Here is a 14895-nt window from a genome sequence, read left to right as displayed (position 1 = left end):
ACCGTTCAGTACAGCCACTCTGTGTTTCCTGTCAGTGCTTCCTGGACCCCTCCCATGCCACAGGTTCATCTCCCCTCCTGCAAAACCTGACAAGAGCAGCCAGCAGGTTTTACAATGCAGCTTTCTTGGCTTCAGGAAGGAGCTGTCTGACAGGAAGGAAAACATTTCTGCCCTTCCTTTGTTGGCTGTACAGGGTTTGACAGGAATAAAAAAGGTACAATCTCAGGCTGCTGCTTTCCAAGGGCTCCAGAGGAGTCAGGGCCCCAAGTGGTGTATTGGCATTTACAGATGTGCACTTCAAGGCTTTGAAACCCTTCACGACACTGACAGTACCCACAGAAGACAAAACATGAGCTGCTGAGAGGCAAGAGCCACGTCCAGGGCTGCAAGCCAGGCTGGGCTGACTGACCAGGGCCTGGGCAGCCCCAGGGACTCCTGACTGCCCAGCAGGAACAGGACTAAGGAGTACAAGGGCCTGAAACACGGAGACAAGCTCACCTGATGGGTTCTGCTTACACCTCTTTTCTTTAGGTTTTTCTGTCCCCGAATGACCAGCTGCAATTGTGGTGAATGATGGATTAGTACAGGGTTGTTCCCCAAAACACAATATGCAGTATTTTAGCAACAAACAACATTTTTTCCCATTCCCCATCACCCACTTTGCTACCACACGTGGGTTTTCCACATCACTGCTTTTCAACAGGGTTCCAAAAGCCCCTTACTTGCTTCTGAGGCAGATAAAACCCCCAACAGACACTGTGTAACCTGCTCCAGGGGGATATCCCAGCCCTTACCTGTCCATTCCAGCCAGAGGCACTGCCAACACCATATACTCTGCTTCTCTTGGATGGGGAATAGAGGGAGGCCAGGCCTTTCTGCTGGCACGTTATTTATCTCTGCAGCAAGATGCTAAAAATACTTTTCATCTGGCCTGTCACTTTTGCTCCAATTAGGGAGCATAAGGAATGGTAGTGGCCCACTGGAAGGCTGGGCAATAGACAGGCAGGATAAAAACCTTGTACAGAAAACTTTAAAGTGGTGGACCTGAACAAAATTGTCCAGGCCAGTGGTTATGTTCAATTACACTTGGACCTAACACTGCAAGGAAACTGCACAAGTGGAGGGGATTTTCATTTCTTCTAGAACATGTATTTTGGTCTCACATTCACACAGCTGGTTCACTGTGACCTCCAGGCAGTCAGTCCACAAACAGCTGGACATTGGCTACAGTGACCTTTAAATAAACTGTCACACTCAGCATCACTGTGAGCTGCAGACTGCTGCTCTATCCACAGTCCTCAAACTTCTGCTGGTTGCAAATGTCTTTGCTCCACCAGGACTGCACTGAGACATAGACACAGCACAAGACCTGCTGGATCTCCATCCATCATTTCTCCACATCTTGGCTCCCCTCTGAAAAATCTATGCTCAAGTACCTGGTCCTTGGCAGCAGGATTCCCACATCACCTGTCTGACAGGGCTGGAGTGCCAGGAACCTGGGGAGGAGGGAGAATAAGGCACTACCCCAGGAGGGCTGCCTGCCTGTGAGCTTAAACAAGGTATCCCATAATACATCAGCATTCCCTGAGCACAGCTGAATCCTGCTTGGAGAGGAACATGGAAGCAGCAGGAAGGGGTGGTCACACTTACCACTGGAGTTCTGGGAATTGCTGTTTGTTTCTTCAAAGTTGTTCTGCGCTTTGCCCTCCACTCTTCTGCTGAAAGCACTTTCTGCTGGGTGGAGAACAAAGCAGGGATGGTGACTGGTCAACACTGGATGCAGAACCAGGCAGACAGGAGGCAAGACCTGCTCCTGTGCCACATAATCACAGTGCCTGAATACAGCAGAAAGGTCAAATACCTCATTTTGGAGGCAAATGGGCCAGATTCAGTGAAGGGATAACAGGTGGGTATTTTTCTCGAATGCCTTCTGGCTGAGGTGGCCTGGATTGGCTCTTAGGGAGCCCATGAACACCAGTCCTGACTGAACCAGAAAGGTCATGGCTTCCTCCCCTGCAAAAAAACCCAACCCTTATCTTACTCTTCCTTAAGGCAACAAGCAGCCCTTAAAGCCTGTGAGCACAGGTGACCAGTCTCAGACTGAGCTGGGGCCTCATCACCACACCAAGATGTCACCTACAGAAGCACAGTAGGTGCCAGCTTTCCTTGTGCTTCCCAGTCACCTGCATTCCCTTCCTAAACACCCTCCTGCAAATGTTGAAGCAGAGGCCTGAAGGGTTGTCTCGGGACCTGCCCACCATGTCTGGAAAAGCTGTGGAAGATCCTGTGGCTCTGTGCTTCCCAACAGTGCCCCTGTTCCCAGAGGCCTCCCCAGGGCCAGGCAGGCAGGCCCCGCTCCTGGCACTGGGCAGCTTCCCAGTAACTGTACTGGGACGCCTCCTCCAGCGGGCACAGGTGGCTCCTGACCCTGGCAGTGGCCACAGTGTCCTGAGCCATCACTGCCCAGCACAGCTCAGGGGCCTCCCACCCTGCTCAAGCTGGTGTCCCTCAGCACAAGCTCAACAGTGCAATGAGCTCCTGTCTCACTTCACCGGGTTTGCAATATCTGGGCAAATGGATTTACTGCAGTGACTCAAAGGACAAACTAGAGATTAAAAATATGAACTGGCCAAAGCAATGTGTGTGGCCTATGCTGGCCAGAGCCCTGCCCTGCCCGCTCCTTCTGGAGCCCATTGTCACCCGAGGGGCTCACGTGGACACGGCCTGGCCTGGCTCTGCTGGGCTCAGCCTGCAGACTGGGCAGGGCTGGGGGCACAAGTCTTTCATTCAGGAGTGATGGGGACTCCTGAAAACTGGTGCCAGATAATGATTTCATTCCTGCAGACCACTGGAGTGGTCACACTGCTGTCAGGACTTGGCAGAGGCCCCTGGTCCCTGCAGGCTCCCAGGGCTCCAGTGTGGCTCACGTGGGCTTTGAGGCTACCAGAGACCTGAACTGCAGGAACAGCCCAGCCCACGGATTTTGGCCCAGCCTGTCCTCAGTGGACCCTTCCAAGTTCTGAGCAGGCTTCTCAAACTCTCAATCAACTACACTCCTGACTCCTAAAATTCAGAAGAACAAGCAAACTTGGTAACCGAATCAACTGAAACAGAAACACATAAAACAGGGCTGAAAAGGAACTGGAGACATTATCTATCCATGCCACTTGACAGATAAATAATAGGAATGAGAGGCATTAAATATCAGGAAAAAATCAGATGGTGACAAAATGGTTTGGGTCAACCCACCCCTCCCAAGAGACCCAGATTCAAGTCCTGGCTTATGTCACAAGTGGAAGTGAGTTGGAGGTCTCCAAAGATATTTGTAAAGAATTTGCATGGTGGTTTTGCCTTCATCTCTTAGCTTCCCCCCCAAAAAACTCCCCCAAGTCTGGCAGTAAGAAAAATCTGGTTTAATGCATCTGCTTGGTCTTACTGTGCCCTTCCCACACTGAGAGTGCAGCTCACTCTGCTTTCTCTCCTTGTATTGGAACCTTTCAAATGTGAAGTAAAATTATCTGTATGGACCAAATCCTTGGCAGCTGTGGATGTGTGTTATCCAACAAAACCCATCCTTGTTCAGCATCCACGGCCTCTCCGACCACAGCCACCTCTTGTACTCAGGATCTGTCCATGCCAGACATTCTGGGGGTGTTTAAACACCAACTGATTGGTCAGCCCTTCTTCTGCACCCAGATGGAATATCTATCTACCAATGCCACAGACTGTGCTTCCCAGCTGACTGCACATGGCTCACTGTGTCTCACACCCTATTTATTAACTGTTATTTTTCAGTATTCTTGGCCTTCTTTTTTTTTAATTTTTTTTTTTTTTTTTTTTTAGGTTTGATCTTGTTTGGAAGGAGGAAACTGGGACAATGGGAGGATCAATCCTAACCTGCATTTTTTAACTCCTCAGTAATGGTTCTGTAATACTGATTTTGCTGTTTATCTCTCAGAGGTTCCTGTGGGGAATGGAGCACTGTGAAAACACCTGTACTCCACTTCACTTCCAAAGGCACAGGCCTAGCCCTGAGAACATCACCTCGAGGGAAACAAACACTAAATGCCAAACAGTGCTAAAAACCAAGCAAAAATCCCCATTCCTGACAAGCCACTACACCAATCCTTGTCAGGAAGCTCTCCTCAGTTTGTGACACCAGGATTTGAAAGAGGGTCTTTTATACCTTGTGGTTACCATGTTTAACAAAACCAACCTGTCACTGGCATGGGGTTATAAAGGATCTTTTCCCCTCAACTGCTTCTGGGAGCAGCTTTTCTGGGACAGTCACGGATGGAGCAGACTGCAGCCAGGAAGGGTCAGAAGCATACCCAGGGCAGGACTGGACACTAAGCAGTTCAGCAAGCTGATGGTAGAAAGGCAGTTGGTACCTGTGATGGCCTTGCTTCCTGGGGATCCGGAATTTGGAGCGCGGAACATCTGGGATTGGGACGCGGGTGGGACCCCGGAGGGGGTGCGGTGCAGGAGGGTGGAACAGCGGTTTATGGACGCCGGAGATTTTTTGCTGGACTGGCTCGCCTGTGTCTTCACTGCCACGAAGAGTGGAGATCGAGAGAACTCTGGATATGAACACTCAGAACTAGTGCCTGCGCAGCCAGGGAGCTCCCAGAGCGGGGCCTGCTGGAGCTGCTGTCTGACAGCCACGCTCACCATCCCTGCACCGAGCCCGCAGGACACAGCCGGGCTCCCCCCTCACCCGAGGGGACACTGGGGAAGCTGGTTAGTGCCCTTCCACACCTTTAACTGCCACGTGACCAACCCACTCCTCCTGCAGCAGGAATCAGCCCATCCATCCAGGAGCACTGTGTGATTGCCACGGCCTGGCTGGGGGCACCTGCAGCTCTGGCCTCCATTTCTATGGACTGAACTTGGGGAGCAGTTTCTAAACTACTCAGAGCATCTTTGTTTCTTGAGCCTTGAATAAATCCTAGTGATCTCCAGCTACATTCCTTGTCTCTTCAGCCAAATACAAAGGAAAGGGCACTGTTTGGAGTGGAATGGAATTAGGAGGCAGAGTGAGTAAAGGCCTTTGGTCCCATCTCCAGAGTGGTGACATGCGGAGAAATTCTGAGTATTACTGGGATGTGCTCTTTGAATGCATCTATATTTTGGTCTCTGCAACACACAGTGAGGATCACCAGGAATTTTCAATGCCAAAAGTCATCTGAAACACCTTCAGGAGGACAGCCCTTTGTCTGGACCACATGGATTAAATAAACCTTTACAAAAATGGAGAAACTGTCTAAGAACCCCCTTCATTCCCAAGGGGCCTCTTCTATGGAAATTTGGATATGGGTCCTGAAGCCCCCGTCCCACTCCAACCAGCTGCCATGAAGAATCACTAACAAAGGAGGTTCACATAACCCACAGCCTTACCTCCCTACCAGTGATTTCTACTGTGGGATGCCCAAAGATGGAGGGACAACAGCAGCACCTGCCCATCCCACACAGAGTAACTGAGAAATACTCATCCACCCTGAGCAGCTCTCAGGGGAATGCCATGGCAGCACCCCAGACTGACTCTGAAATAGGCGAGAAGTCCCCCAGGCTGGGACTGGATGCTCTTTTCCAAAACGCCAGGAGACCTTACAGACCTTGACTGTGAGTGGCTCTCACCTTCATCAGCAGCGCTGGGGACTGGGGGTGTGCACATTCAGAGGGGGTTGTAATTCCAGGGGTTTTGAATCACTTGCTCTGACACACAGCCCAAGCTGACATTTCCTCACATGCCAGCACAGTTCTGCAGGAGATGATGCGCTGGTTTTCTCACAGTTTAGGTCAGGATACTTCTCCTCTGCTTGGGCTCTGGCCAGATAAATAGGCAGGAGGCTTGTTTTGCTCTCTGTGCTCCCTTTTAATCTCCATGGATAATCCTCCTCCAGCTGCTGCCAAACTGCCAGCAAAAATGTAGTCAGATATGAAAATTTCCTGCTTGTGGATCATCTGCTTCCCATGAGGGCCATTCCCACCAATGGCTGCTTTATTCCCCATCAGTGCCATGAGAACAGCCATCAGCAACTCTTTAGTGCCAGACACAAAGAGCATCACTGCACATCCTCTGCAGCCCAGATATTGCTCTGGGACCTGAAGACCAAAGTCTCAATGCTATGATGACCTCCAAAACTTCTTCTTCTTCCTCCCAAATTAAACAAACAGTATGTCTTCAAATTGGGACCCCACAGAGAAGGCTGCTCCATCTGACACTAGGCAGAGAGAGAGTCTGAGCCAGCAGTGCAAGACAGACAAAGGAATATCAGCTCCAGCAGTCTGGAGAAGCTAATAGCTCATTGGGAAAAAAAATGTTCAGTCTGTAGCTCATCAGATGACAAATTCCCTCTGAAGGCTGAGCAGCACAGGTAGAGACCATCACACAGCTCCTCTGCTCTACTCTGGAAAAGTCACCTTCCCTGTGGAACTCATGGCCTCAGGCTGATGAAAAGGCCAAGAAGTTTCTAAAAATGAAAATCCTGAGTTGCTGAATGGCCACAAAAACCTCCTCCCTCAAAATCTGCAGCAAGACTGGAGACAGCATTGTGGGCAGCTGACCTCATAACTGCTGCTGTGGAGCTTCTCAAGCCCTGTCAGAACGCAGCGCAGACACGTCCCAGTGGGGGCTGCAGTGTGTGGAGGGTGATTCTCGCTGCATGCTCTGCAGTCAGTCGGCTCAGGGCTCTGTGCTGCAGCCCTGGGAACGGCCCAGGCTGGGCTGAAGGACACACGAGCTGCAGGAGATGCTGAGAACAGCGGGGGCTCCAGCCTGGCAGCAGGAAAAGCTCGGGCACTGCTGTGCTTGGGCAGCACGGCTGCAGAGGAGCTCCCAGGGTGACACTGTGCCTCAAAGGCACTCCTTGGGTGGAAATCAGGCATTTCCAAGGGGATCAGGAAGGCAGTGCCACCTCTCAGCTCCTTCCTGACCCAGTGCTGGTGCCTGCCCTGGCTGAGGGTGGAGAACAGACTGGAGAACGCTCGGAGGAGGAGACAAGAGGATAACCAGGGCCTGAGAACAGCAGAGCTTACCATGGAAACACAAGTCACTTCTTTGATTTAACCAGGGACTGGAGAGCAGGCTCTGCCAGGTCTGGGAAGGACAGAAACTTGGTAACTTAGTTCTCCTTCACTGTGCAGACAAGGTTATAAATAGGATCCAGTGTCTGAAAGCTACAGCTGGCTAATTTTAGTCTTAATTTAGTGGAGGCAATAAATCATCAAAATAATTACCTTGTGAGATTGCTGTATTTGCTGTCACTCAAAAGCAAGGTTAGATGTCTCTCTGAAGCATATCTGTGTGCATTTCAATCAAGGCAGTCCTACAGAAGGTGTTTCTCCAGGAAGTCCAGAGATGACAGTGGTGCAAACTCACAGAGTCACAGAATCCCAGACTGGTTTGGGTTGGAAGAGACCTTAAAGATCATCTTGTTAAACCCCCTGCCATGGGCAGGGACACCTCCCACTGTCCCAGGCTGCTCCAAGCCCCAATGTCCAGCCTGGCCTTGGGCACTGCCAGGGATCCAGGGGCAGCCACAGCCTCTCTGAGCACCCTGTGCCAGGGCCTGCCCACCCAATTCCTAAGTGGATATCAGGAATTTCTTCCCAAAATCCCATCTGACCCCATCCTCTAACACTGTGAAGCCATTCCCCCTGTTCTGCCACTTGATGCCCTGAACAGTCTCTCTCCATCCTCCTGAGCAATCCCAACAGCCCAGCCCCAGCAAACGTGGTTCAATCAGTTCCATCTTACAGAGCAGCCAGAGCCTGAAGGAGGACAGAAACATCTCTGAACCTTCCCCCATGAACCTCCATTCAGAAATGTTTCTAAAACTGGGACAATGAATGTGCCTACAATCCACTTTTTTTTTTTTGGAAACTGCCTCTCTGACAGCCTTCTTCGAAAGAGTGAATACGTTGACAGAAACAGCATAAGAATATTATTTTTAAAGAGTCATAGCCCAGTTCTAATCTTATGAAAAAGCCCCTACTCCTCACTCAAAAAAGGGAACTTTGGAGGGAGACATTTGGCATTAACAACTCCAGGGAACCCCACAGCAGAGCTCTTTGCCAGACAGCAGCTATCCAGCAGCACTGACCAGAAATTATCCTGCAAGATCCTACTGAAGCTGCAGGATATCATTCCTTGTTTTAGCCCATTTCCAATGAATTTTTATCCATTATGACAGAGAACCAGAAACACAGGCTCTGGAAGGGAAGCTTGCACTCAAGCAGAGACCCAGAAAGCGGAACCGGTGATGCAGAAGGGGTTTCCTCACCCATTCCCATCGTGACTAAATTTTCAGCATTTGCCTTATAACCAGAAGAATGAGACCAGGGTAAAAACACAGTCTCAGCTTTACTTCTCCTGACTGCAAAGATCCAAGAAAAGCCACCTGTGCTTTTCAAAAGTCAGGTGTTAACAGCTGCCTCACAGGACCTTGGATTTTGGGAAGAGCAGAGTCTGAGCAGTAGAAAGGTAGGAGGATGTACTGGCCAGCCTGCCTTGGGAGCTCATCATACCCTCTCCTGTATCCTCATCAGGGTTAGTGGCTTGTCATTGTAAATCATAAATCTTACTGGTCATGGGAACTAGGAGAGGGAAAAAAAAGGTTAAAAAAAAAAAGGAAAAAGAAAAGTTTATGGGGAGGGGGTTAAACCTTATGAAAATACTATCTTGACCTGATCTTAACTGTCCTCATAGTTAAAGATACTTGAAAGGACTGGAAACCCATCTGCACAGCTCAGGGACTGCTGATGCAGTCTGCAGCAGGGGCAGCTTTTCTTTTGCTGCAGAAACCATGGTGCAAGAATGGCTTCAAGCCCAGCACTCAGAACATGCCTCCTCCTCTAGAGCTGGCTCCCAGGGGCCACACAGCACCAGGCAGGAGCCTGAGCTGCCCCTGCCAGGAGAGGGGCAGGGCCTGTGGGGGCCACTGGAACTGCAGGGCTCGCTGCAGGCACACGCCCCCCAGAGAAACACAGCTGGGGTTTCTTTTCTGCTGGACAGCCTGGGCTCAAACCAGCAGCTCAGCTATTGCTACAAATGGTTGGGAAGGTGGAAAGACATCAGTGGCAATAAATCCCCTTGAAATGGGAAGCACTGGGAAGGTCAGAATTAGCTCCAGCTGAGCAAAGCCCCAGTGCTCACAGAACACTGCTCCTGAGCTCTCTGCAGGGGGAGCACTGACCCCAGAGCCCTGGTGTCCAAGGGCCCCTCTGTGGCAGGAGATGGACCCACTGCTGGTCACCAGTGGCTTTGCTGAGGGCTGAAAACACCTCAGTGAAGAGGTGGAGCTTCCAGGGGCAGGGGACTCTAGGAAAAACTGTTATGTGTGCAATCATAAGCACTGGGGCAGTTCCTTCAGCAGATGGCAGATAACAAGATTAACGTTGTGATGATGGTGTTGGACTTGTATTTTATGCCCTGCATCTTCTGCCATCATCCTGGTCCACATCCAAGCTTCAGAGAACCTGCATGGCAGCTGTCAAGAGCCACCAAACCTTAAAAGTGACAGTCTGGTGGACCATGTTCCCATACACCCAAGGGTGCCTCATTATAATCCTTGAAAACCCAATTCCAGGGGATTTTGGGGTGGACGCGCCCCCTGCCGGCTGCAGCTGCAGGCTGATGAGCTCAGCTCATCCCTCCTGTCCGTCATCCCAAGAAAAGGAGCAGGAAGTCCAGCTGCAAAGAACTTCTCTGCACACTTCGAAAGTATTCAAATCCAGCAGGTAGCAAAAATTTCTCTCAACTAGTTCAGTCAGATTTTGCACTGAGTTACACTGAAGTGCTCGTTAAAGCCTCCCCTCTGTCTCGGGAGTGCATAGCGCAGCGCTGTGCAGTTTGCTGACAACTGCCTTGTCCTGAGCCCCCTGAAATAAATTGTTTATTGACTGTGATTTAGTAGCAAACTGTTGAGGTCATTTACATGATTTTGAAACTCAGTTTTAACTCATTGCTTGAAATAATTCCTCAGAAGTTCTTAAGAAAGATGCTTTTTCCCTGACATGTATGTTCAGTTATTATTTAGGGGAGTATAAAAAAGTTGTGCATCACTTCGGCTAAACAAGAGCCTAAACCATCAACCCCACAAGGAACATGTATAGAATTCCATGGGCTGGGGTAGGAGCTCAGTGACATTCCAGACCTAACAGTGTCCCTGTGAGAGGGGATCCCAGCTCAGCTTTACAGTGCCCTGGTGCACACGATCCATGTCCTGCCGCTGCAATCCCACAGCTCCAGTGGAAGGATCCCCAAGAGTGAAGTCTCTCCCGCGAGCCTGGTGCTCCCCACAGCCCCTGGAGGTGCCAGTGTGCACCGGGCCAGCCCTGCAGCAGATACTCACTGATGGGGGCGTGCAGAGCCACGTGCTCTTGGTAGGGAGTGTAGTACTTGTACTGCTTGCCACAGAACTCACAGGTGTAATTGCCAGTTTCTGTCAAATGAACAAGGACAAAGGTCAGCAAGGAGGGCAGCCCTCTCACACAATGCCAGTTTCTTGACTTTTTACAGAGAAACCGGCCAGGTGACACAAACATTCCTCATGCATGTGGAACTCGCCTGCCCTGTAATCCACACACCCCTTTCCCAAGAAAGGAAACAGTTCAAGACAAAGGGATGGACCATGCATAAAAAGTCCAGCAGAACTGAACAAGCTGCAGAAGATTACCCCAAAACTACAGCAAGTAATGCAAAACAAGGGAGAGAATCCAGTTCTAAAGTCTATTATGGATGACACAGTTCTGTCCTCTGGCTACAGGAAGCCTGGGATGTGTGGACAACAGGAACAGTCAAACCAGGAAAAAAGCAGCCAAGTTCAAGTATTAGAGAACTTTCATATTGGGATTGTGGAGTTCTCTTGGAGGAGAAGGGGCTTTTCTGGAGTAACTGTGCTCATCCCTGTCTTGGGGATCCTGGAAATAGTGGAGTATAACCACGCACTGACACCACCTCCTCTTGCCAGTGCTGGGAGTGCAGAACTGGCAGCAAGCTGCAACCCAAAGGAAAATCCATGGGCAATCAATTGTTTCCAAAATGGACAATTCAGAGAAATGCTTTGGCAAAATCTGGTGCTGACTGTGTTTCCTTCTGCTCTGTTTGAAGACCCACCACAAAGGCAGTGTGAATGAATCACCTGCCAGCTCTCAGTGCACCTTCAAGCCCTCTCTTATCCCTGCCAGATTGCTCTTCCTGTGAACTCCCTTCCCCTTCTCCTTGCAGAGCTCTTGAGCAGAACACATCACAAAGCTGCAGTTCTCAGGGCCAGGGCTGTTGGTGTTTGATGCTCCTTTGAGCCTGAACATATCTATGAGCACCCAAATTCCAACCCCTCTGTGTAATGCAGTGCTTCCTGCTTTTCCTAGAGGTACTCCAGCTAAAGGCAGCTGTGACCGCCTGTGCTTTCTCTTTTATTTGAAACTATAATAACTCTTACTTGGCCCAATCTTCTGGAAGGGTTCGGGCTCCTCCTCCTTCACCTCGTCGGCGGCGATGACGGCCTGGTCATAGGGGTCTGCAAGAGAACAGAGCCAGAGGACAGCTGACAACACCTCAGCTTTGCCTTCTACAGCTGCACGGGCACTGAATGCTCCTGCACCTGTAATCACATTTCCATCTGTAACGGGATTAAAAGACAGCAATTACAAACCAGTGACCCCTCTGTCTGACTTGTCCCTCCTCCTCAGGTGCCCCAGGATCACCCTGCTCCCAGCCCACTAACAAGCCTTGTGGGTATTAATGGTTAAAAAACACAGAGAAGAACTGAATGAGCACATTGCGAAGACTGATCCATATTTCCTGATTTTCTTCCAGGGAGTCTCCCCTCTAATGCTGCTGTACTGGCTGACAGGGGGCACGGCAATGCAGTCTGCAGGCAAGTCACCTAACAAATACTGACCTGGGACTCCTACCAGCTAACAGCACAGCTAGCGACAATCACAACTCAACCCACTTTGGAGAAGAACTTGTTTTATGCCTTGAGCAATTTACAAGATCACCAAAGACATGAAACACCTGCTTCTTTGATTTTCTGAAGCCTGACCAAGTGTATGTGCAACAAAAGCCTGGTATCTGCTAGGGCTGGGCATCAACCTCCTGGCTGTAGACACTGGGGAGGGAGAGAGGATGCTCCCTGTCCCACTGCAATCCCTGACAAAACTCCTTTGACTCTTACAAGTTCAGAATCGACCTGCCGTGTCTGAACTACTGAATGCTTGAAAAGGTTTGTGAAATAAAGCACACAAAGGAGCTCGGCTTACCTGCCCGGTTTTCTGGGGCCCCTTCCACACTAAAAACTAACACAGAATAGAAGAAGGAGGGGAAGAAACAAAACAGAAATTAAATCCTCTTAAATGGTCTTGTTTTCCTCCTGCATTTCACATACTGCTTCAGCACATTTCAGCCCCACTGAATAAACCAGGCTTTGTGCCCCAGTCCCTCCTCTTCCCAGCAGCATCCTCACAGGACCTGGTTGAGCATGCCCAGCCCTAATACACACAGATGCTCAAGGCCTTTGTTCTGACCCTGACACGGCCTCACCCCTGGGTGCACTGAGACACAGCAGCCCCAGGGAGGAGCTGGGACAGTCCTTGCACACACATGGAGCCATTTCCAAGCCCTCTCATGGCCCTTGGCAGAGCTCCCTGAGACATTTCTGACTGAAGCAGTCACGCTCCCCTCACAGTGACTCTCAGTGCCACTAATTTCCTTCTGGCTCCCCACAGGAGGAAGGGAGCTGGCAGTAGTGCCCTGCAAGAGAACACCAGCTGTCCTTAGAGCACGTTCAGATGTCCACATGTTCCAGGTAAGCGCAGCCATTTTTTTTGGACAACCATGTACTGTGAAAAACCACTCGCTTTTCTGAGACAGCCCAGCCAGTCAAACCTGCTGCTCTCCAAGCAGCCTCTTTCTAGAACTCTCCTTGGCCAAGTGAGAAGCAGTACTGACAGGCACACACAGGGGAGGTCTGGAGTATCTGTGGGCTCTGAGGTGAGGAGCTTTAGATGTTCAGTGAGCAGGGGGCAAGCCAGCATGTTGATACTTCACTTCCCCCAATGCAGAATAAAGAAACACTGCTTCTGGCAGGGGATGTCTGCTTCTGCCCAAGTGCCACCAGCCTAGGCCACATCTACAGTCACAGAGGAAAAATTGGCCTGTAAGGGCCACTGACAACTTCATCAGTTCACTATCACAATGATTAACAAGAATGAAACAACATTTCCCAACTCTGAAATCTGAAATACTGCACACAGAAGTATGTTGGGAACAAACCTGTAAATTCAGAAACAAAAAAACCCCAAACTCCTTCCCAGCAAATAATCAGGCTGACCATTTACCTTGAGGCACTCAGTTCCAGGATCTCCATCCTAACCATGAACCTCACTGTAGACAGGACTGCAAGGTCCCCAGGGCCCAGCACAGGGGGCTGTTTTGATGCACACAGGGAGAATCAGGCACAGCAAACTCCTTCCTGCAGTGCCTGTAGACTGTGCCTCCATGGCAAAGCCAGGCCATCCGTGCAGGGCTGTGTCCTGCACACCACAGGCCACATGCTCCTGCAGAACCACAATGTGCTTCCTTGAAGACTTCTCAGCCTAGTTCAGGTGTCTGAGTGTCAAAATATTACTCACCATCCACGGCATGTAGGTCTCTGTGCTCTTGGAAGCAGCTATAGTATTTATATTTTTTCCCACAAATGTCACACGTGTACCTAAAATTGTCTGTAGGAAGAAGAAAACATCACTTTAGAAACTCTGTGGTGAAAGGCAAGCACTGCAACCACACTGCTCAATCAGAGTCAGACACCCCCATGCACTGACACATCCCACGTGCTCTGTCAGGTCTCTGAGGCACACAGACAACCACTGCCCCACACTGTCCCCCATGTGCCCCACACTATATGGCTTGGGGCATATTCTGATTTATTTCCTTTTCAGACAGCTCTGCTCTCCGGGGCAGACTCCACAGACCCCACAGCAATGAGGATGCAGGGCAGCAGGCCCTGCTGGCATCTCCTCTGGAAGGTCAGGCCTCAGTAAGCAGGTACAGGTCAGGATGGGGACAAAGGGGCAGAACTAAACACAGAGTCAATGCATGAGCTGTTAGAAACCAAAGCCTTAATACAGCAACTCTAACATGGACTAGATGTGAGCACACACCTAGTTCTTCCTGCTGCTGTTTCCTGATTCCTAACTGCACCCAGGATCCTGTTACAGCCAACAAAACCAAGAGACCCAATGATCCAAGGTACGCAGGACAGTAAGGCGCTCAGTGAAGGGAGACTGACAAAGCTTGGTTTCATATACGTTTGTTCCCTACACCCCGTCACTTCATCCCAGCAACAACCAACCCTTCACCACACCTGTGTGGGGCAGACAGATGCAAAACAGCTCCCGATGTTTATGAGCCTGGTTTGTTCTGAATGGAGATCAGTGTCTTTAGCTCAGCTATGACATCAGTGTAAGAGGAGGATTTCCTCCTCTTGATTTTTGGTCAGTTTGGTGGGGCATTTCCCCCCTCTGCTGCCTGACGCAGCCTGGGGTACAGACTGACCTCCCTGAGCAGTCACCCCACCCGTCAGGCAGCCCCAGCATGGTTGGTGCCATGAGCCCACAGCAAAGTGGCAAACACAACAAAGCCCACGGCAAGCACAGTGAAACACGTCAGTTTGCACAGCCACAAAGGATCTCCAAACCAAAGTGTTTTCCTGACCAGCAGGAGCAAGGAGTGCAGGCAGCAGTACCAGGGCTCCACAGAGGACCTGCCACTCCGTAAGCTCCCCTGCAGAAGTGCAGCTGTATCCATGGATCCCTACTATCAGCCAAGTTAAAGCCTTTTACCTCTTCCATGCTGTGCTCAAACATACCACAGTGCACATTAAGTAAGCT

The 14895-nt window shown here is 50.3% G+C and overlaps 1 protein-coding gene across 4 annotated transcripts in view; it reads right to left on the bottom strand.

Annotated features, from left to right (window-relative positions):
* Nucleotides 1-14895, bottom strand: part of ZNF618 (zinc finger protein 618) — a 132738-nt gene that overhangs the window by 25233 nt on the left and 92610 nt on the right. For 3 of the 4 annotated variants that reach the window (XM_048325115.1, XM_048325116.1, XM_048325117.1), the window contains 7 exons: nucleotides 13639-13728; nucleotides 12268-12303; nucleotides 11445-11522; nucleotides 10356-10445; nucleotides 4392-4580; nucleotides 1651-1734; nucleotides 499-555 (listed from right to left, as the gene is read on the bottom strand). In XM_048325115.1, the coding sequence (XP_048181072.1) occupies nucleotides 499-555; nucleotides 1651-1734; nucleotides 4392-4580; nucleotides 10356-10445; nucleotides 11445-11522; nucleotides 12268-12303; nucleotides 13639-13728 (624 nt within the window). The remainder of the gene's footprint in view (nucleotides 1-498; nucleotides 556-1650; nucleotides 1735-4391; nucleotides 4581-10355; nucleotides 10446-11444; nucleotides 11523-12267; nucleotides 12304-13638; nucleotides 13729-14895) is intronic. The other variant, XM_048325114.1, reaches the window with a different exon arrangement.

Source organism: Corvus hawaiiensis, chromosome 21 (assembly GCF_020740725.1).
Source record: "Corvus hawaiiensis isolate bCorHaw1 chromosome 21, bCorHaw1.pri.cur, whole genome shotgun sequence".
Classification (NCBI taxonomy): Eukaryota; Metazoa; Chordata; class Aves; order Passeriformes; family Corvidae; genus Corvus; species Corvus hawaiiensis.
This window is presented reverse-complemented; position numbering and strand designations above follow the sequence as displayed.